The sequence below is a fragment of the Prosopis cineraria genome, unplaced genomic scaffold (assembly GCF_029017545.1).
Source record: "Prosopis cineraria cultivar Desert tree isolate PC_DT_omini unplaced genomic scaffold, ASM2901754v1 PC456, whole genome shotgun sequence".
In the NCBI taxonomy this organism is placed as follows: Eukaryota; Viridiplantae; Streptophyta; class Magnoliopsida; order Fabales; family Fabaceae; genus Prosopis; species Prosopis cineraria.
The window spans coordinates 11051-32390 of NW_026555781.1; the positions used below are offsets into that span (position 1 = coordinate 11051).

Consider the following 21340-nt stretch of genomic DNA (forward strand, 5'->3'; position numbering starts at 1 on the left):
AAACTCAAATCCTCATAAATATTTCAAGGGATGAAGTTCTTTTCTAAAAGAAAAAAGAAAAAATAATAAACAAGCAAAACCAGAAAGAGATGAACGAATTTCACCATTTTTTATCATTAACAAATAAAATTTACCTCTCCCTCCCTATTTCTCTTTAATTTCAGTTTGCAAATCTTGAGAGGGCTCTATCTCTATTATCCTGTCAACCTTTTATTTGTAGATAAAAATGCAAAAAAGATTGCTCACCTTTTTTTTTTTTTTTTTTAATTTCATCTTCCCATGTAATTTGTGTAACAAATATTATTGTCATCCTTGGGCAAAACCTGGGGGGTAAAGTAGAAGAATCCTGAGTGCCAACAAATTTCGCCTCGTTTGATTCCCTTCAATCAAAGATCATCCAAAACAATTAACGTGTTACATAAATTGATAAACAAAGATTACAAAAGAGAAGGCAAATTAACAACATTCAATTTCCTTAACCCAGCTTCGAAATAACATCATTCAGAGTAGCTACTGTCTCCGCATAATACTTCTCCGCCTGTGGTGTGCTCTTAATTTTTGCAGCATAATCCAACTGTACAATGCCACACAATCAACTTCTTAATTCTTTCAAACCTTCCTAATTAGTAATACTGATTACATTATTTATTGAATATTCCTTCACTGTTACATAAACTTTATAGGATAACAGAGATATGACTTACATTGCTGATATCCTGGAAGAGTTTGGAAGTGAGTTCCTTGAGGGATTTCTTTTGGTCCTTAGGCTTAGCAGATATGACGGTGTTCAGATCATAACGAAGATACTCTGCTTTCAGACGCAAATCATTCTGAACGTAAGGCCAAGCCTTCTTGTCGATCAGCTCTTTCACGTTTATGATATCCTTCGCTGATTCCTTCGCCCTCTGTGCCGCCTCGCTCGGCGATAAAGGTTGGAGGTAGAACCTTTGCTTGAGAGGTAGCTGAAGGTCTCTTGGCTGATCTGAGTTCAATGTTCCAGCTGCCATTTCCCAAAATTATCACCAATCAAATCAAATTCCACTCATTCTGTTCCCTAATTGATAGCCCTCTTACTAAGATTTAAGTCAATTTGAAAATTGGAATCAGCAGGGTTAGGGTGCGAGGGAGATGATAAGACTTACGCAATCCACCGGAGGGGGGGAGGAGGGCCGACTTTGATGGGCTTGGCGTCGGCGAGGACGGCTTGAACGAAAGAGCCGGAAGCCAGGCCGGCAGCGACGAGACTGAGCACCGCCCGGCGGCTGGTCTCGTTGTCGGGCTTCACTTGCTGGGCTCGGAGGGTGAGCCCAGCGGGACGGGTCGGGCCCAAGCCCAACCTGGAGAAGGCGGGGAGGTTGAGGCGCGTGGAACCACTGAGTTGGAGGCTACCTTGAAGGTGAGAGGAACGTCGTAGGCCAGACATAGCAGAAGATGCCATCGCTTGAGCCATGTTTCTCCGATCAATCTCCGGAAAGGTTAGTAGAATGGTGAGCGATGGATTATGTAACTGCGTGTAACGGGCAGTCCGGGCAGCAACTTATCTGCCCGTTTCCCGCTTGGATAAGTTGTATATAGTCCCCGCCAATCGTGTTGATGATGATGGCAAGCCCATGTTGTGTTTCCATCGTGAATTTTTCAGTTCTTATTGTTAGCAAAGGAATTTTTTTAATAAATTTTTTCATTCGATTTTCTCTTTATCTTTTTTTAATTTTTTTTTGTATTTTTATTTGTATAAATGCAGAATACGTAAAGAGTTTTTTCCGACGTAAATTATCTTTACAAATATGCACAATACATTGATTTCATGAAATTCGTATTTTATAATCATATTCGTTTTAATCTTCCAGCACAATTCAAGAGAACATTCATAAAATGAAATCATTATATAACTTGTAAATTCTAAATCTTTTCTTCTATTACTTGATTATTTTTCTGAGAGTCATGTTAAATTTTAAAATGGTTAAATGTCCATACATGCATGCATGACATAATCCTAGTTAAAATGTAAAATGTATTTATAAATCGAATTAAAGAAAATACTAATTTAAAAAAATCCTACATAAAATGAGAAAGAAAGATACTACTTAATTAATTTGATTCTCTCGATTTATAAAATAAGTGAAAGATAATAGAAAATATATTATCGATGAAAAGACATTGGTTACATAATAAAATAAAACATGTTATTGCCACTTAAACATGAAATCTTAAATATCACCCTATGAGGTGCAAAATATTTTTTTTTTTGGATGAAAAATATATCATCAAATTTTGTTTCAATCTTACTACTTGAACATTACTTAACATTACATGTAAATTCTAAACAAATATCATTTCTTACTCTAAGGTCCAAATCAAGGCAAAGCAGGACAGTCAAGTCAACAAGGCGAATAAGACCCGGGTATATATTGGACCCAAAGATTCGTTCATGCTTGATGCTATGCTAGAAGGAAGATAGAAAGGTGAAGTGGAGAATTGGTGCAGCGTGTGCGTGTGGCTTTGGCATTTGGCAACGAGGCAATCGCTTTTTGTGGTGGTGGTAATGGGACGATGCTGCTCGATTGTCTCTCTCAATATCTCTCGCGTTCCTTTCTCATCGCTCATCATATTCTTATTCTTACCTTTTACGCTTCTTTTGTATCTCATTCTCAACCATTTACATCGTAATTCGTCGGCTCTCCATCTTTTTTTCTCGTTGATTCCCAAGCACGGACGTGAACCACTCTTTCGCCATACGCCACGGGAAACTTGTCATCGGAATTCTGAGTTTCCGGCACTCTGTCGCACATGGGTTCTTCGGAGAACCCCAATTGGGTATTCGATTACGGTTATTTAGACGACATTCCCGTCCCTGGTGGTGACCTTCCTTCCCTTGACCCGCCCAGTTTTGTTTGGCCCCATCATTCCCTCACTGCTCCTCCTGCTGATTTCAGGTTACCCCGTTGCTTTTCAAGTGTTCTGCCTTTGTATATTGTTTCAGGCCATCGGTCTTATTTAAAATGCTGCATGATTTTGTGGTGAATTATGGCCAAAATTTCTTTGGGTCTGAGTTCTGTTGGATCAAGAACAATATTAAGGGACAATGTAGCCGTTTATGTTTGACTTAGTTTCATAAAAAGTTCTCTCTTACTTTAATGTTTACTTCTTCTGTCTTCTTTACAAATGTTTGGAGAAATATGGAACAGTTGTTTTTGCCATTGACCCTCAGTTCACCATATTACGGGACAGATAAAGCTCTTTGAATAATTAAAAGAAAAAAATAGGACTGGGTTGGACAGAAAAAAAGCTATTTGTTAGGAAAATGGCTTTTATCTTTGGGACTCAATGAAAATAGGACTGAGTTCAGCTTCTCTAGCAGTGTTGTTCATGGGGTAGCTGCTACTATGAGAAAGCAGGCTGCTTATACACTGTGCTAGAAAGAACGTTTGAATCATTTAAGTATTTTCCGTGAAAATTCTCTATTCTAGATTATAGATCTGATTTTCATATCTTTACTGGACTCTGTTCTGTTGTTTTAAATAATTTTTCTTGTTTTTAATTATTGATGTTTTTATGCTATCCTCAGAGGCGGTGACCGGTCTCTATTCAAAATTATTTACTTTCCTTTACCTCTAGTCTTCTATCCGAACTTATAACCATTTCTCTTTGACTATTCTCAGTACAGAGTTGGATGATACCTATGGGAATTCTGATGTTCTTAAGGAACCTGGGTCAAGAAAACGGTGAGCTGTATTCACTGTCACATAATTGTTGTTTTGCTTTTAGTTTAGAAGCTTCTTTCCTTTACGTAATTTCCAATTTATTACTTTCATTTTCTTACCATGCCTACTTTTTGTTTGGTTGTTGCATACTATCTTGATACGTGAGTTTTGGCTTCCAGATGGATACTGTCATCAATATCACTCATTTGAATTTGATGCTTCCTAGCATGCAGTAATCTTTAGAAAAAAAACAAAGAAAAAAAGCGTTTTTACAAGTAAAATCTTATTAATAAAGTTTATATTTTGCTTTATTACCATAAAATTTGATAGAATTATAAGTTCCAAATTGGTTAGATATCAATTTTAACCATGGAATTGGATACCTGATCGCAAAGTGGATGAATAATATGTGGGAACATCCCCCCCAAAAAAAAAAAAAAATCTTAAAGACATAAAATACAAATATCTAATGTTTTTTCAAAAAAAAAAAGAGGAATTTTTGCTTCTTTGAATTTGACAAAAATAGTCCTTATATTCATCCTCAATCCAAAATAGATCCATCCTCTTTTCATGTTTTTTTCCTTCCCTACTTACTCATTTCTCTGTGATATTACAATCCCAGCCTAAGGTCAGGACCCAGCAATTCATCTGGAACCAAAGCATGTAGAGAGAAATTGAGGAGGGATCGACTGAATGACAGGCATCTTCAAATCTTCCACCCACTTTCTATGTTCCTGCTCTCATGATGTTTTTTGTTTTAACGTTTTGGTCTAATCTCTGTCATGCGACTGATTCAAGCAATATTTGAAGGTTCCTAGAATTGGGTTCTATCCTTGATCCTGGCAGGCCTGCCAAAGACAAGGTTGTCATATTAAGCGATGCAGTTCGAGTGCTCTCTCAGCTAAGAGACGAGGCTCTGAAGCTTAGAGAGTCCAATGAGAATCTGCAGAAGAAAATAAATGAATTGAAGGTGTGTGTGATTCTGGGTCTGAAGTATGAACACTTTAATTGTCGTATTAACTCTGAAACTACAGATTTGGATCTTGTCGTGTGACATAATATGATGCGCAAAGAGATACCTTTTATTCAGTTATGAAAGAACAACAAATTATGCATATCTATTCGCGCAACTATTATGTCCCCATGGTAGGATCAAAATATATAATATTTCTTCTTGTTCCTCATGCATGTGAGTTTGTTTGTGTAGGCTGAGAAAAATGAGCTCCGCGATGAGAAGCAGCAGCTAAAATTGGAGAAAGATAACATTGAGCGGCAAGTCAAAGCCTTGAATTCACAACCAAGCTTCCTGCCTCACCCTCCCACCCTCACAGCTCCATTTCCAACACCAGGACCAGTTCTTGGGGGCAAGATGGTGCCATTCATTCGTTACCCAGGAGTTTCAATGTGGCAGTTCTTACCCCCTGCTGCTGTTGACACCTCACAGGACCATCTACTTCGTCCCCCAGTCGCCTAAAACTTGGTAAAGGTTGTGTATTCTAGCCTTTCAAGTTTCAATAATATTTTTATGAGAAAAGGCTCTTCTTTTATTTCTGCAAATTTAATTTACTCTCACATCGGGAAAATTTGATAATCTTGCGTTGGAAGTGCTCCCATTGATTTCTGAGTGTTATCTTTTATTCAATACACAGCTTCTGGATGTAGTTCTAGTTCGAGCCGGAATTGATATTTAGAGTAGCTTTGGTTTTGGTAATTTTTATTGTTAATACTCATTTACAAATGAGTAATGAGTATGATTTTGTGGATTGACTTAAAAACAACAAATGATGATCTGATCAACAAATTTAATGGCCAGAGTCTGCTAAAAGATGATCCTTTTATATCTTATTGCTCATGCAGAAGCCAAAGTGTCCATAATCTTAGCATGAGGTGATAACCATGTAGACATGTTACAATACTACTGAGTAGAAGTTCTAGCAGGCTAACACAAAGCTGAAGTAAACACAATTGTCTTGACCCTTAACAGGGCAGTTTGAAGCCCAAGTATTTCCCAGATTTATAGTCCCTCCAAACCTGAATGGCTCCAAAGCTGGTCATCAGAACAATGCTTAAAACCATAACCATGCCGATTGCGAAAACTATCAAGGATGCTCTACCATACTTGTGGACTGCTTTCCGCAACACCAATAAACCTAGCATTGATGCCACAAAACATATAACTGCCAATATTAGTGCTGTCTCTGTATGTTCCATGCCTAGCAACATGTACTGTGACGCCGACATTGTGGAAGAGAAGAAAACCATGAAAGAACATGTTGCTGCTGTCACCTATATAAACAAAATTATTTCTCAGTTGCTACCAACTAAGCTGGCTGATATATATATATATATATATATGATAGTTTAAAAACTGTAATGTAAGGGAACTGACCTCAGGTGCCATTCCAACTTGAAGAAGAAGGGGGCTTATCAGCATTCCACCTCCAATTCCAAAGACACCACCCAGAAGACCTGCTGACAGTGCCATTATTGGGAAGATAAGCTTATTTGGCCGTCCATCTCCAGTCAAATCCTGGTCCTGTAATGTCGATTGGAATGAGATTAGCTATACTTCAATTGCTTGTTTGAAATAGTGAAAGAGCCTGTTTAGATTTCAGTTGGTATAATTGATTATGAAAATAATTGATTAATATGATTGATTTTAATTATAATTGATTATATTATAATGCAATCTGTTTGATACTGAAATTAATTTTAGTTGTATAAATTATCATAAAGGACATTGCTTTTCAAAATTAAATTATTGATAAAGTTATATTTAATATTATTAAATTTGTTAAACTTTATTTAAGAAGTAAAATATATAATTTAACAGTAAAATTGAATCTATAAACAACCTCTTTAGAACTTATTTCAAAATGTGATTATAGCATAGTAATCAATTATCAACTTTTTGTTGCTATTTGAGTAATTTTTCTAAAAATTGATTATTTGGGTCCAAAATCGATTATAATGTCAATTCAAACAGGCTGAAAAGCTTTGTTTTTTAGGCAGTGAGGTTCGGGAACCTACCTGACTTGTTAGAGGCTGATCTTGATGGCTCTCTTTCCTGGATACGATCCAATAAATGAAAATTACAGTGAGAGGTATTTGAACTGATGAGAGAATCCAATATACCACCCCGCACGGCTCCATTGGAATTATACTCTGCACATAGTTCATCATTTTCGAAACATGTAAGATTCAAAGTAGTTCCAATGGCATTTAACGATCAACTTCACTAAAACAATGTTCATCTGTTTTTGTTTCCAAACATGTTATTAGAAGTATCATGCATCAGCTGATTAATCGCATGTATTTGAGTATTTTTACTGCGTGAGTTTGTTCTTCGTGAATAAAGAATGGTGCAGAACCTATGCCAACTAACCATTTGCACTAGCACGCTTCAGAGATTTTGATGTAGCTGGGACAGTAGGACCACCGCATTAAGGGGTAGCATAAAGACTCCAAAATTGACTTGTATTGACAAAATAATTATTGACTAGGACTAACAAGATCCATATATTTGCAGCAAAATTTAAACCCACTACTTTACAGGCGATAGATCAAATCCTCTCATGTGACATTTTTAAAAATTAAATTTTTTAATCATTATCTTGAGAAATTTATTTCCATATAAAATTTAAAGCAGAATATCACAAGATATTGGCAGTTCACCAAGCGTCCAAACATAACATGTAAGTAGACAAATGCAGTTAAATTAATAATTAGGAAGAATTACGTTCAGTTTTCACAGAAAGAAATTACTTAATAATCAATTTTCAACAATCTTAGTTTAGCAGTCAATGAATTTTGAATTTTGTAGTGATTAATTTTTTTGTATAAGACTTCAATGTAATTCTTTTTAATAATTATGTTCTCAATCTTTAGTCATGAAGAGCAAAGTATCCATACCTGTCCATACTTGTTGCCAAGAAGAAGATGGAGGGTGAAGAAAGAAAACCAGATCAAAAGCAGGATCCCTAGTTTGAGCCAAGGAAGCCTCAATCTGTCATGGTTCTCTTGATGACGACGACCCAAAAGAGGCTCCTCAGAGATCGTCAAATCTCCATTATTTTCTTGTCCCATTCTGTTCTCCTCGACTTGCCCGACCCCAACGTTACTCTTCCTCGTAATCTCTTCCGATTCCTTCTTCCAAAACATAACCCCCTTTCTGCATGTCTTGGCCGTGGACCAAGCCAGAAAAACAGCAAACAGAATAGTGATCAGCCACTCGGGGAATACGCGGTTACAGATAACTCCAACACTCACTCCTAGCAGCATACAAGGTTCCGATAAAAGAGCTATGTCATAGTCAATCAATGTCTTCCCACCATACTTTGGACTCTTTGTACACATACTGCAGAGAACGTTCGCAGCAGAACCTCCTGTGACCATGAAAGCCGACAGGCTCGAAGCTGTTTTGAGGTCTAAGCCAGCGACAATGGTGAGAATGGGTACGAAGATCCCACCTCCTCCTATGCCTCCAGCACTGGATATGGAGGAAGCTATGAAGCAGAGAATTCCTGCTACAACCAAAAGGGTTGATGGGTGGAGCTGGGTTTCTTGGAATTTTTGTGCGTGGGCTTTCAATTCAGAAACTTTGTGAAGGAAAACATGGTGGGTTCCGAGACTGTCTGGAACTGTTGGCAGATGGGTTTGAGTTGCATGGATAGAAGGAATGATGAAGAAGACGATAATGAAGAGTACGAGGAATAAACTTTGGAGGCTGCGGCTACTCATTTTAATAATGTCTCAGGCAATTTCAGAGATTTTTTGAGTGAGATATGTAGTGATGAGAATATGCTAGCGCAAAATGGCTTTATATAGGGACGAGGTGGAACTGTGTGTGCGCGTGTGACACTGATTTGTTTATTCTTGAAAGTGTAGTTTTAGCGGTTGCCCCTTGCAGATAATTTTGATAATTTAGAGTAAACAACAACTTTAATTAGTCAGAGGATTAAAAAATTGCTAAAAGTATGCAGATAATTTTGATAATTTAGAGCAAACAACAACTTTAATTAGTCAGAGGATTAAAAAATTTCTAAAAGGATAAGTATATTGTCAATATTAATAAAATTCTTATCATGACATCAACCGCGGTGCTGGATTTAGTTACCATTCGTTATTAACAACCTCAAGTTAACCTCAGAGAGATTAGGCTTATCTTATTTAGATACTATAATTCAAATAAGGCCTCACTTTGCTGCTTTGAACTCAAAAAGATTATGCTTATCAAGTTAAATGCTATAATCTAGGTGAGGTCTTACTTGCTCATGCATTGAGCTAGGGCCACATTAGGGTTATCAATATTTAAACACTAAAATTCAATCTCTTAATATGTACTAAACCAAGGTCAAGTTATAATAGCAGCATTTAAATGTAAAATTAAACTCATAGAACTTAATTCCTCATGAATCATGATTATATTCTTTCCAATGTACAACTTTTTCTTTTAAAAAGTCAAGTGCAAAGTATAATTAAATCTCCGCCAAAATATTAACAATACAAACTTTTAGGAGAATAAAAGAAAGTTAGAAAGAACTCATGAAAAAAAAAAACACACACACTCTACAATTCATAAGAGGAAATATATCTTACAAGCTTGTTCCTCTATATGTACAAGTGAATGAGGATTTGTAGACATCTTGGCCCCCTTCTATCCAAAGTACAAATTTCAATACAGACTCTGCAGGATAAGGTTATTTTTCTAACATTCTTGACACGCCACATGTAAACAAAGACTCCAACTTACAATAACATAAAGCTAAAATACATGAGAATTCCAAGTCACAAGATATCAAAAGACAAACTTCAAATTTCAAAACACTTGAAAGCAAATGCCATGCAAACTTCACCTAATTTTAAATGTTTTTATTAAAAATATATTAAATTAGTTGCAGTAAATCTGATCGTGGTTGTTTAAAACTTTGGTTAGTGGTTACCATCGTGGACTTTGAGCAAGGAAATTTAAAATGACTCATAAAGATAAAGAGAAGACATAAAGACAACACAACTTAGAATTGGACAAAGGAGGAGATCCTCAAGGTCACAGTATAGAGGGGGGGAACGTGCAAAAAAGTTCCGATGATAATGGGAACAAGTGATCTCTTCAATTGAAATAGAAATAAATGACAAAAAAAAGTTAATATTAACTTTTTTTCATTTATAAGTCGGGTCAGCTAATTCATACAAATCAAAAAATTAGTTAATTATTTAATGCTGTGTTTGGATGCAAATAGATTTGAATTTAGATTTAAACAAAATTCATTATTTGGGTCACTAAAAATGTATGAATTTGGATTTGACTCAAATCCAAATCTAAGTTATATCTCAATTTTTTTATAATTTGAAATCCTTTCTAAACCTTGTTATTTCAAATCTTACTTCAATTTCTTTGTAATTTAACCAGCCTATTGGCAACGCCAAAAAGGACCAAATCGCTTGTGATGAGCAAGACTGGACTGCTACCACTGCTGACTACGATCTAGCTGCCATCGTCGATCAAAATCGAACGGCTAACTTCCACCAAGATAAGACCACCAACACCGACTAGCATTGAAGTGCAAGCGATGACCAAGACTGGATCGTTGACTTTTGCCGGGATCGAATCACTGGCATCCACTAAAATTGGATAGCAAACTTCTACTAGAATTGGATCACTTCCCGTGATCGAGATCAAATGGCATACTTCTACCGAGATCATACTGCTGGTGATGACTAGAACCATACAGCTAATTTTCATCAAGATCGAATCACAAGCCTTGACCAGGATAAGACCTTCGACATCGACCGACATTGGATAGCCATATGCGACTAGGAGCAAACAACTAAATCCTACCGTGATCAAGATTAATAACTTTGAATTGGATCGAACTGGTAACCTCAACTAGGATTAAACCTCTGACGTCAATGGGAACTAGATTGTCAAAGGTCTAGTCCCCATCAAGGTTGGCAATCTGGCCCGATTGATGTCACCAATCCTGATCATAGTGGAAGTCGGCTGTCAAATCGTAATTGCAGTTGGCTGTCCAATCCCTATCAGTGTTAGCAGTTCGATATTGATCGATGTTGGCAATCTTGTGTCAATCAGTGTAGGAAATTCGGTCCTAGTGGAAGTCGGTCATTTGGTCCTAGTCGTCGCTAGTGGTATACTCTTGATAGAAGTCTCTCGTTCAATCCTGATCGGCGCTGGCAGTTCGAATCCGGTGGAAGTTAATCGTTTAGACTGCCGGTGTTGTTTGATTTGCTTTTAAATTCAAACATAGAATTTAAAATTTAGAATTTTACTCAAGATTCAAACAATGGATTTTAATATTATAATTTAAAATTTTTTATATCATCCAGATAAAAAATTTAGAATCTATAAATTTTAAATGTGAGATTTTAAATTTAAATTCTCAACCCAAATTCACTCATCCAAACTCAACCTAAAATTATTTTATATTTTAACAAATACCCTTTTTAATGCAGGAAAGGAACATTACTATACTAGATATTTCACTTTGACTAATGAGATGGGTATACCAAGGAGTTATTAAGTATAACTAGATGGGTTGGCATACTGGCCATCTAGACACATGAAAATTTAAAATGAAACACATTGTCATCAATGACTTGTAGAATAGTTGACATGGTATTTAAATTTTATATTATATAATGATAATGATAATTGAGATATGATTAATTATACATTATTGCATAATACATATATAAGCACTGAAGAGAATGTTTATTTATATAGTTTAACTTTGACAATTTGATTTTAGATGGAGCTTTTATCTTGGTGGGCAAGTAAAGGGGAATAGAAGAAGTTTTTGCTGCCTTCTAGTTCTAACACAGTGGCTCACAAGAATGCTTCCAAGTCGGCAAGTCCCAATACGTAGGTTTTTTCATTTATTTTAATTTGCTTATTCCACTTCTCTCTTAAACGTACGTGACTTGTCCAGCTCTCGTGGGATGAAATGATATACACGGGAGGATTGCAATATACCAACATATTTGTATTATAGGCATGACAAAATCTGAAATAACTTGGCTGGCCCAAAAGCCTCTCGTATAATTTAGTTTTTTGGTGAACAATGAGATTGCCTCTTTGTGAAATACACAACAAAATATCTGTAAATAATATTTAAAGTTCATTTATTAATAACTAAGGAGTTATTAAGTATAACTATTGACTAATGAAATGGGTATACCAAGGAGTTATTAAGTATAACTAGATGGGTTGGCATCCTGGCCATCTGGACACATGAAAATTTAAAATGAATCACATGGTCATCAATGACTTGTAGAATAGTTGACATGGTATATAAATTTTATATTATATAATGATAATGATAATTGAGATACGATTCATACATTATTGCACTAATATATATATATAAGCACTGAAGAGAATGTTTGTTTGTATAGTTTAACTTTGACAATTTGATTTTAGATGGAACTTTTATCTTGGTTGGCAAGCAAAGGGGAATAGAAGAAGTTTTTTGTTGCCCCTCTAGTTCTAACACACTGGCTCACAAGAATGCTTCCAAGTCGGCAAGTCCCAATCATATTACGTAGGTTCCTTCATATATTTTAATTTGCTTATTCCACTTCTCTCTTAAACGTACGTGACTTTTCCAGTTCTCATGGGATGAAATGATATATATACGGGGGCATTGCAATATATCAACATATTTGTATTGAAGGCATGATAAAATCTGAAATAATTTGGCAGGCCTAAAAGCTTCTCTCATAATTTAGTTTTTTTGGTGAACAGCGAGATTGCCTCTTTGTGAAATACACAACAAAAACATCTGTAAATAATATTTAAAGTTCATTATTAATAACAAAATGTCACTTCATTTCACACAGTCTATGTGGCTTACCCTTGGAGGAGAGAAAATTTATAAGTTAAATGGATAATATTTAGAACAAAAACTCTAGAGATAACATTCAAAGTCTATTTATTAATAACAAAATATTTATTCATTTTACATAGTCCATGTGATTTATACTTATTAAAAAAGAGAAAATTTATACGTTACCCACGTGAAAGTAATAACAAAAAGTCTATAAATAACAATTAAAGTTCATTTATTTTTAACAAAAGGTTCATTTATTTTAAAAAAGGATAATTTCATCTTTTCACCAAAAAAACTTAATCGCAAAATAGGCCTTTGAGCTTGTAGAATTATTTTAGATTCTATTGAGCCTTTAATACAAATGTGTTAGTTATGTAGGCCTGCAACACAATTCTCCCTACACACACTTTTTCTTATATTATTTATAAATCAGTTTCAATATGTTTTATTAAAACTAATAAAAACTTTAAAATTCAGTAACCTTATCTAAAAATTTAACTAGTTTTTAATTTTTCTCAAATTAAATTTACATATTTTAAATACATACTTTCTCACATTAATATTTACCGCAATAAATGAAACTTGTGATAAAAAGTAAATGGTATTCCCTCCATTAAAAAATATAAGGTATTTTTAACTGAATCTCACCCTTAATAAAATAGTTACTGTTTTCAAATTAACTTATCTTTTCATATTTACTCCTATTTAATAGGGTGTTTCACCTTAAAAAAATATGAAATGATTTATTCAATAGGGGTATTTTTTTTAAAAAAAGCAATAATTACATCTTAAAAAACTAAAAATATCTTATATTTTTTAACAAAGGAAGTATACTTTAAAAATAAAAGCCTAAAAATTTTCCTTTTGTTCCTTATAAATATGATAAGGGTGCGTATACACACGCACATTTATACATACATGATAAAATTAATCATTTAGCACTTATCTTTTTAACTTAATTATATATTTCAATATGTAAAATCTCCAAGTAAACCAGTAAGGCTACTTTTACTAACCTACGCAAATATCCAAAATCGAGGTAATCAAGACTAATCCCATAAAGATTATCAAGTTGTAAAATGGCAATAGCTGGAATCCCAATTTTTTCACAATTTAAGATACTTTTAAAACACTTTCTTTGAACAAAAATCAAAGTAAAATCTTTACAAAAGCATGAGAATCCAAACTATATATTGTAGCATTTGCAAAAAAGGAGAAAACATCTTTTTTAGCCAAACACAGCACATGCACCACGGCATGCTGCCTCTGTGCCATGTGCTATATGCCACGACACATTGCACGTTTCACACAACACAGAGCTATCATAAAATAGCTCTTAGGATAAACTTTTAACACGTCCCATTTTTTCATCCGATGTTCGATTAAAGTGATTTAAGTGTCTACATAGAGCTATCTTAGTTCTAGCTAATGACACTAATTTCACAACCAAGTTATTTTGTTATCAAAAGTTGGACAACTTTTACAAAACTTACTATTTTTCCATATAAATACACAACTTGAGTGCCCACATCATAACATAAGTACCAAAAGCCTACCCTAACTCTTATATCACACTTAATGGACCACAGCGAACTTGTGCAATACACCACAGCCAAACAATCGTGCATAATTCATAATTTCAACACTCACCCTCTTGATCAACAAAACATAAAGGGGAAGTTAATTTTGCATAAATTCACATACAATCATCAACCTCAACTAATTACACAATTTTTAGTTGCACTAATATTTTGACCTATTTAGCTTTACAACCGTATCTCAAACTATTCAGGGCACAAAATAGATTCAAAACATTTCAACTATAGTACAAGTAGTCAAAATGAATCACATGAGACCCTAATTGGCAAATAAAAATTCAAAATACACATAATACAATTAAGAGGCCTACTAGTGGGATTTTCACACAATCTTATGCCTCTGGACATTTTCCCTAATCTTGATCCATTAAGCTAGTCCCTATTGTGGTGAAGAATGAGGGGTGAGTACAATCACTTAGTAATCAAAATCAATCTAGCCTATACAATTACATATCAATTAATTATAAATGCAAATGGCAATTATATTCTTTTCACACTCAATTTATGCATATCTTTCAAATGTTGCCTTGACTACAATACTAATAACCATATGGTCGAGCTCAAACACATAATATCACATACAATCATTAATGCATACATGGGGTCATAATAATAATAACCATACGCCCCTAACAAGACAAACTAGATGGCAATAATAACAATCATGGAGCCAAAATATGATGCATGATTGATGCCAACCTTATACCCACCTAATACTTCTAACATGAAACTGGTAGCTATTGAGTGGCTAAACTAGTAGCTATTAAGTGGCTATGTTTATAACTTAAACTAATCGGACCTTTCACTAGTGAGGAGTTACTTAGCCAAGGCTACCTCACTCACTTGTGATCTATAATTTCTCCAAAATTAACAACCATGGGGTACCATGTCCTTAATTTAGCCTTTTAATGAATCAATAGAGACTAGTTAGGTTTAAATATCTCAAAGAACAAGTGGACTACTCCTAATCAAATAAGGAACAATGGCTATCTCTTAATTCTAACAGTTGATGTCAAGGCAAGCTTTCGATTCTAATGGTAAGCCATCAATACTATGTAGATTTAACACTACTCCTCTCCTTAGGTAAAACTCTCACCAGTGATTATGCCATGCACATTAATATAAAGTATATGCATATATTGATATTCATCATGTCACATGATATACATCATAACTACTTATATCACATTCCTTATGTCATCATACAACACAAATCTTGTGATATTCACAATCATGTATATACATATGCATGTTTCCTGATTATTAGCATCAATAATACATGTATAGTGTTCGTATCATTCTCTTGATTCTAGCACATTACTCAACCAAAAACAAAACTTGCCAAAAATTTGTATAAAATAAATTTCACAACATCCAATAAGTTTTTAAACAAACAATTTCAACAAGTAATTAATTAATATGCAACTATACAAATTCAATTTCCTCCTATTATCTCCAACCTTTAGAAGTCAAAGATTTATCCCTCGATACACAAACTTTCAAAGTTCTTGCCAAGTTTGAATGGTGCCAAATGGGTTAGTCTACAATCTAACCATAAGGATACTCGTTAATGCCCTTGTTCAAATAATTTCTATACTTTAATCAACCTTTCAACTCACATAAAAATACAATTTCCCACTTCTCATCACATCTATTAGGTTTACAAGGTTCCTATAGTTAACATTGTCATTAATAAACCTCTAAACTATCATTAATGGCCATTACCTACTCTCAACCACCATCATAAATGTAATTTTCGGATATTAAGTGTCCTTACTAAACAACAACCTTTAAAACCATTAATACTAGATTTAAATAATCTAAACAACTCTTATTAACTTTATTTTAGCTAATGAGTTTAGACTCATAGCTTATATAGGCCGAAAATAATCATTCCAACTCAAATCCTAACTTTTCAACTAAAGAAAATGAAGAAAGGGAAGAGAAATCTTAATACACTTACCTTAAGTATTCTTTAACTCCAATATGCTCCCAAGCCTCCAATAAAGGAAGCCTTTAATACATGGCATAGAGAGGCCCAGGCTCGTGTTAGCACACATAGGCCACAAGGAAGGTGGTGCACACTGCAGCATGTGGCATAAAGCATCCTTCTTCTAGTTTTTCTTATCTTTTGATGCTTGAGCGGCCCAATTTTACTTTGAACATGTATTTAGGTTGGAGTCACAATCAAATACACTTATAAGACATTTCTAACCATAGACCACATTAAATCACTTAATTATCATCATTAAGCTTAGTCAATTAAGGTTAAATTTCCTCCTAGGTTGTTACACAATCTCTCTAAACTTTAATTTGCAATGAAACTTAGTCCTTAAGATCTTAATTCAATTAAAACTCAATTCTTGAATTTTAGTTTAGTGTAATTTAGTCATAATAGTTTTAGCCATTTCGAATGTTAGTCTTGTTCAACAAATAAATTAGTTTTATTTTCTATAATTAAGGGATCAATATTTTAAATGAATAGAATTACAAGGACCAGATTATATGAAGTAAAAATCCAAGAATTGAGTTTCATATAGGTCAAAAAATTTCCTCGTTAAAAAAATAGTTATGTCAAAATAAATAAATAAAATTACATAAGGACACTTTCAAGTTTTTTTGACTTTCACCTATGTCCCTATCTTAATGAACTATCTATGACCTCCAATTAATTGATATAATCTATGACTTGCAATCAATCAATGTCCATGAACTCCAGAAAAGACCTATTAAAAAGACGATGCCCCAAAATCACTAACCATTTTATCTTATGGGTTTTAGTACTTTACTAAAGAAAAGAAAGATTAACGAGAGAATGAAAATAATGTTTTTAATATCATCTTATACTGGAGGTTAAGACTAGCCTATTTCATGGTCTCTTTACTCTCTCCTTCCATCTCCTAGTGACTATAACCTAAAGTGTAATGATGAATTTTGCTATACTTGTCTGTCTATATTGATGCTTGAATTTTGCCAGCAGTATTGTTACATCCCAACTTTTGCTTCACGTATTAGTCTTGCGTCTTTAATTAAAATCATCTTACAAACTGTTGTTCAAAATTGGAGATATTAAGAGAGATCGGTGCTTGACTTTTATTGCTATGATATATCATTTATCTCTAAGAATGCCATATTTTTTATATTAGAATGCCTCGTCCAGTGTCTTACAATCTGGATGCATGGATTTTGAAGATTTTTGTGTCATTGTATTGAGTAAGCTCAGCTAGTTGGTAATGATGAAGTTGGATACTACCATTTGTTTCATGAGAGTTTGTATGCTCAACTATTATTTGCCTTGTTCAGTGGAATTTGTTTGTCAAAGCATTGGATATTCACAATGATAAAGCCATTGTTGAAACCCAATTCTTTGAATCTGATACAATTATTTATTGTAAAGATATGTGTGATCCAAATGCAAGGATTATTTATTGTCTAAGATTCAGGTGGTGCTATGGACTTTTACTAATAATACCACCAATTTACTTACAATTATATTGGGAAGTCTATTCTTGTTCCTGTAGCAATACAACTTGAATGGCATGGTATTGGTATTTCAAAAAAACGTGAAGATAAAATTTAACGAGAGAATCCATTTTGGTGGCTGGGTGATGACTTTCAATATTTTACTGAATTTATTGATGTTTTTACTATAATTGAAAGTTATTTATTTAAATTTATTAGCAAAAATATAATTAAATGGATGATTATGTGTGCAAATGAGCATGAAAATGTGATTAAAAGTTAATAGACTAATTCTTAATGATTATTGTGCAAATGGCTAAACCAGCCACTGTTATTTTAAAACTAGCAGACCAATCCTTACAATATATAGTGGGGGTTCTTAAAGATGTCTTGGTAAAGATAGATGACTTAATAATTCCAGTAGGTTTTGTTGTGGTTGATTTTAAGGAGGACAAGGAAGTACTACTCATTTTCATTCATTCTACTTTAGCAAAACAACAAGAACTATTGTGGATGCTTATAAAGGAAAAATTACCATGTGGGAGAAGAGGTCAAATTCAAGGTTCTTAACAAGGCAAAGAGAAGAAATAAAAAAAGAGTAAAGAATGAGAATGCACAAGATGAACAAATTTTGCAATGGTGTCCAATCAAAATGAATAGAATCCACCTTGATAATTTGAGAAAGTTTGATTGAGGACATATAAACCAAGCACTTTTTGGGAGGCAACCCAAGTTGTGTTTCTCTTTTACTTGTGTTTTTGGTTTGTTTGTTTAGTTATATTTGGTTTTATCTTCTTTTATTTAGTGTGTTTGTAGATTGTAGAGTTCTTGAAGAATTTGAAAGCTTGAAGTCAAGTTTTGGAATGAAGGAACAAGCCAATAGCATTTTGGGAAAGTGTCCTATCTTTGTGCTTTATTGATAATATTTTTATGCATTTATATATGATCAAGGTCTTGTGTTGATGACTATTTAGATTGAAAGTTGCAAAGTAAATGTTAGGATGTGTGGAAGAGGGTACGATATGATACTTGTGTTGATTAGGAAGTGTTTAGGCTATTTTTTTATGAGTTTTTGCTTTGTGTATTTCTCTAAGATTATGAGTGTTTTTTTTTTTGTTAAGTTTGCCCCAGTGAAAGATGATTTTGCTACAGCAAAGGGTCGCTCTGTATTCTTATCCAAAATTCTAGAGAACACTTTCACTGCAGCAAAATCCCATTTCACCCAAGTGGTAGATGCCTCTATGACTTTCCACCAAAATTCTAGAGAGCACCTTTGATGTAATGAAACTTTGTTTTGCTAGAATGAAGGGCCATTTTGTATAACGCTTGGCAAAGTTCCAAAGAACATCTTTATTGAAGTAAAACTTTGCTTTGATAGACTGAAGTCTTTTGTTTGGTTTAAAAAAACCTTAAAGTTTTTTTTACTAATAAAAGTATAACAGCAATAAATTTGAAAATAATTATTAAAAAATTCACTTAAAAAATATTTTGTCTTGTTTGTTTTTTTTACTTTGAAATTTAAAAAAAGTTGAAAATTACTTTAAAAAAACAAAGACTTGTTGCTTTGTTTGTGTGTGTGTTTTTTTTTTCTTCCCATACATTTAAAATCGAAAAAAATATTTTCTTTTCTTTTTACTGCATGCACCTATCATGTTTTGAATTCTACCTTAGAGATTTACTCTTTTCTTGTTCCTTTAGTCATCAACCCTCTTATTTTGTGATATTTGGTGGCACTTACCTTGTTATCTATTGATAGATGACATGCTTTTACTCATAGTTGGATGGCTAAGAAAGGGCAAACATCAAATCAAATATCATCAAATGAAAGTTAAGCCATCTAGATAAAACGACAATTGGATTCCATGCAAGATTTAATTAAAAGAATGGAAGAGAATTAATGTACTAGATTTTGATCTTTAAGCTTCATCATCGGTTCTTTCTCTTGCTACTGTTGTTGTGCCCTGAGCTTTTATTCTGATGGAACTCTGACTTTTCTCTTGTTGTTAGACTTTCTTTTTCTTTTTCTTAGACTGTTTATCTTATACTTTTAGGAATTGTAACTAATAATTCACAACTTACTTCTTAATAGTCTCTATATAACTTTTTTGTTTCCAACTTCTCCACTTGCCTATTTAATGTGATTAGCAAGTACTGTATTCTCTTGAGGATATGTTACTCTCATCTCTTTGTCAGAGCCTTTCTCTGTTTGTCAATTCACCACGCCTGTTGGTTAAGAGAGTTTCAATGTCCCTATCTCCTTGTTTGTTGGGGATTTTCAATATCCCTATCTCCTTGTTTATTTTATTTCTTTAAATGTTAGGGACAATTTTTAATTTAAGTGTGGGAAAGGGAGTACTTGCTATTACATTTGGTATTTTACTTGTCCTTAAATTTTTTTTTAAGAGTTGGTTATACATATTATACATAGTTTTAAAAAATGATTAAAAAAATTTGAAAATTTTAAAAATCTCATAAATAGTTTTTTAGTCATTTTGTTTGGTTTCTTTTTGTAAATGCGACTAAGGTTGGATGGATTTGAGCTTAAGAAAATTACATTTTATTAGAAGTCAATTCTACCTTCCTAAAATTTTAGTAAATAGACAATGGATTAAGTTTGGATAATTGACTATAGTTTTTCAAAAAGCTTGTGAGAATTTTGAGCGTAAATGTTTATTTCCTTTAAGAAAGAATGCATTTATTGTGATTCCATCTCTAGAACTTATTTTAAATCTTTATTGAAACTTGTAATAGCTATTTACATATACAAAAATGATTTAGGCATTTATTTTTGAAGTTAGTTTGGCCAAATAACCATCCTTTTTCACATAAATCCTTTGTTTCACCCATTGGAGCCTTGACCTTATTTAAAAAAATCTTCAGAAGCCTTTTTGCTAAGATTTATGTATTTTTATCCATTTTTATTCTCATTTATTGCTTTAGTAAGTGCTAAGTAATGCAATTATGAAGGAAATTGAAGGAATTAGGATTGAGTTGGGGATTCAAAAGTGATAGGAAAAAAAAAGGGAAAGTGAAATAAACAAAAACAAAGAAAGAAGAAGGAGGGTGTGTGTGTGTGTGTGTGTGTGTAAAAGAAGAAGAAATATTTTAAGTGAAAAAAATGTTGATCCTCATTAATGCCTATCGTAAAGTTGTGGTTTCTCCTTTACTTTTCTTGCTCCTCATTTAATATGCTTAGCACTAACTAGGATATGTAATTTTAACTCATTGAATAATTTCATTTCATTATGCTCTCTAAAACATTTCAACCCTTGAAAAGTCCTATTGATTTGTGTGTGCAATGGCATAATTTAATGGAAATTGAGATGAAAAACAAGCCTGTGGTAGATGGATTACAATAAATGAAATTAAGTGAAACACAACCCTTAGACACCTTAAATGTAAAGTGTTAACACTTTGCTAGTAAGCGACAACCTAGTGGAATTTATCTTTGCTTAATTAATTGCCTTGCTGCTATTATTTTTGGAAGGAAGGAAAGATTTCTAATTAAATTGAGTTCCAGAAAGTTTGAATTGCATTTGACTTGGAAATATTCACATTTTCTTTTGCCATTTTTATATAGTGATTTTCTTTTCCTTAAGGACAAGTAAACATTCAAGTATGGAAGTTTGATGACTTTTAATATTTTACTAAATTTATTAGTATTTTTAATGTAACTGAAAGTCATTTATTTAAATTTAGTAGAAAAAATATGATTAAATAGATTATTATGTGT

The 21340-nt window shown here is 33.4% G+C and overlaps 3 protein-coding genes across 11 annotated transcripts; 1 reads left to right on the forward strand and 2 right to left on the reverse strand.

Annotated features, from left to right (window-relative positions):
* Positions 1–351: 351 nt before the first annotated feature.
* Positions 352–1490, reverse strand: LOC129297171 (oxygen-evolving enhancer protein 3-2, chloroplastic-like). Its single transcript, XM_054935539.1, is given in 4 exon segments — positions 352–574; positions 705–1000; positions 1143–1159; positions 1161–1490. Coding segments are annotated over 4 exon segments (702 nt in total). The 5' UTR covers positions 1451–1490; the 3' UTR covers positions 352–475.
* On the forward strand, positions 1320–7725 carry LOC129297169 (transcription factor ILR3-like). Of its 9 annotated transcripts, none has more exons than XM_054935537.1 (7): positions 1320–1475; positions 2348–2933; positions 3660–3722; positions 4324–4401; positions 4512–4671; positions 4909–5187; positions 7590–7725. In XM_054935537.1, the coding sequence occupies exons 2-6, from the start codon at positions 2788–2790 to the stop codon at positions 5173–5175; spliced, it is 714 nt and encodes a 237-aa protein (XP_054791512.1). In that variant the 5' UTR covers positions 1320–1475; positions 2348–2787; the 3' UTR covers positions 5176–5187; positions 7590–7725. The 9 variants fall into 9 exon arrangements, with proteins under 9 accessions (XP_054791512.1, XP_054791506.1, XP_054791509.1 ...); XM_054935531.1 differs by lacking the exon at positions 7590–7725 and adding an exon at positions 5559–6351; XM_054935534.1 differs by lacking the exon at positions 7590–7725 and adding an exon at positions 5686–6351.
* LOC129297167 (sulfite exporter TauE/SafE family protein 2-like) lies at positions 5519–8596 on the reverse strand. The gene is made up of 4 exons (XM_054935529.1): positions 7614–8596; positions 6732–6866; positions 6091–6237; positions 5519–5987 (listed from the first exon to the last, which is right to left on the reverse strand). The coding sequence occupies exons 1-4, from the start codon at positions 8439–8441 to the stop codon at positions 5679–5681; spliced, it is 1419 nt and encodes a 472-aa protein (XP_054791504.1). The 5' UTR covers positions 8442–8596; the 3' UTR covers positions 5519–5678.
* Between the last annotated feature and the right edge of the window lie 12744 nt (positions 8597–21340).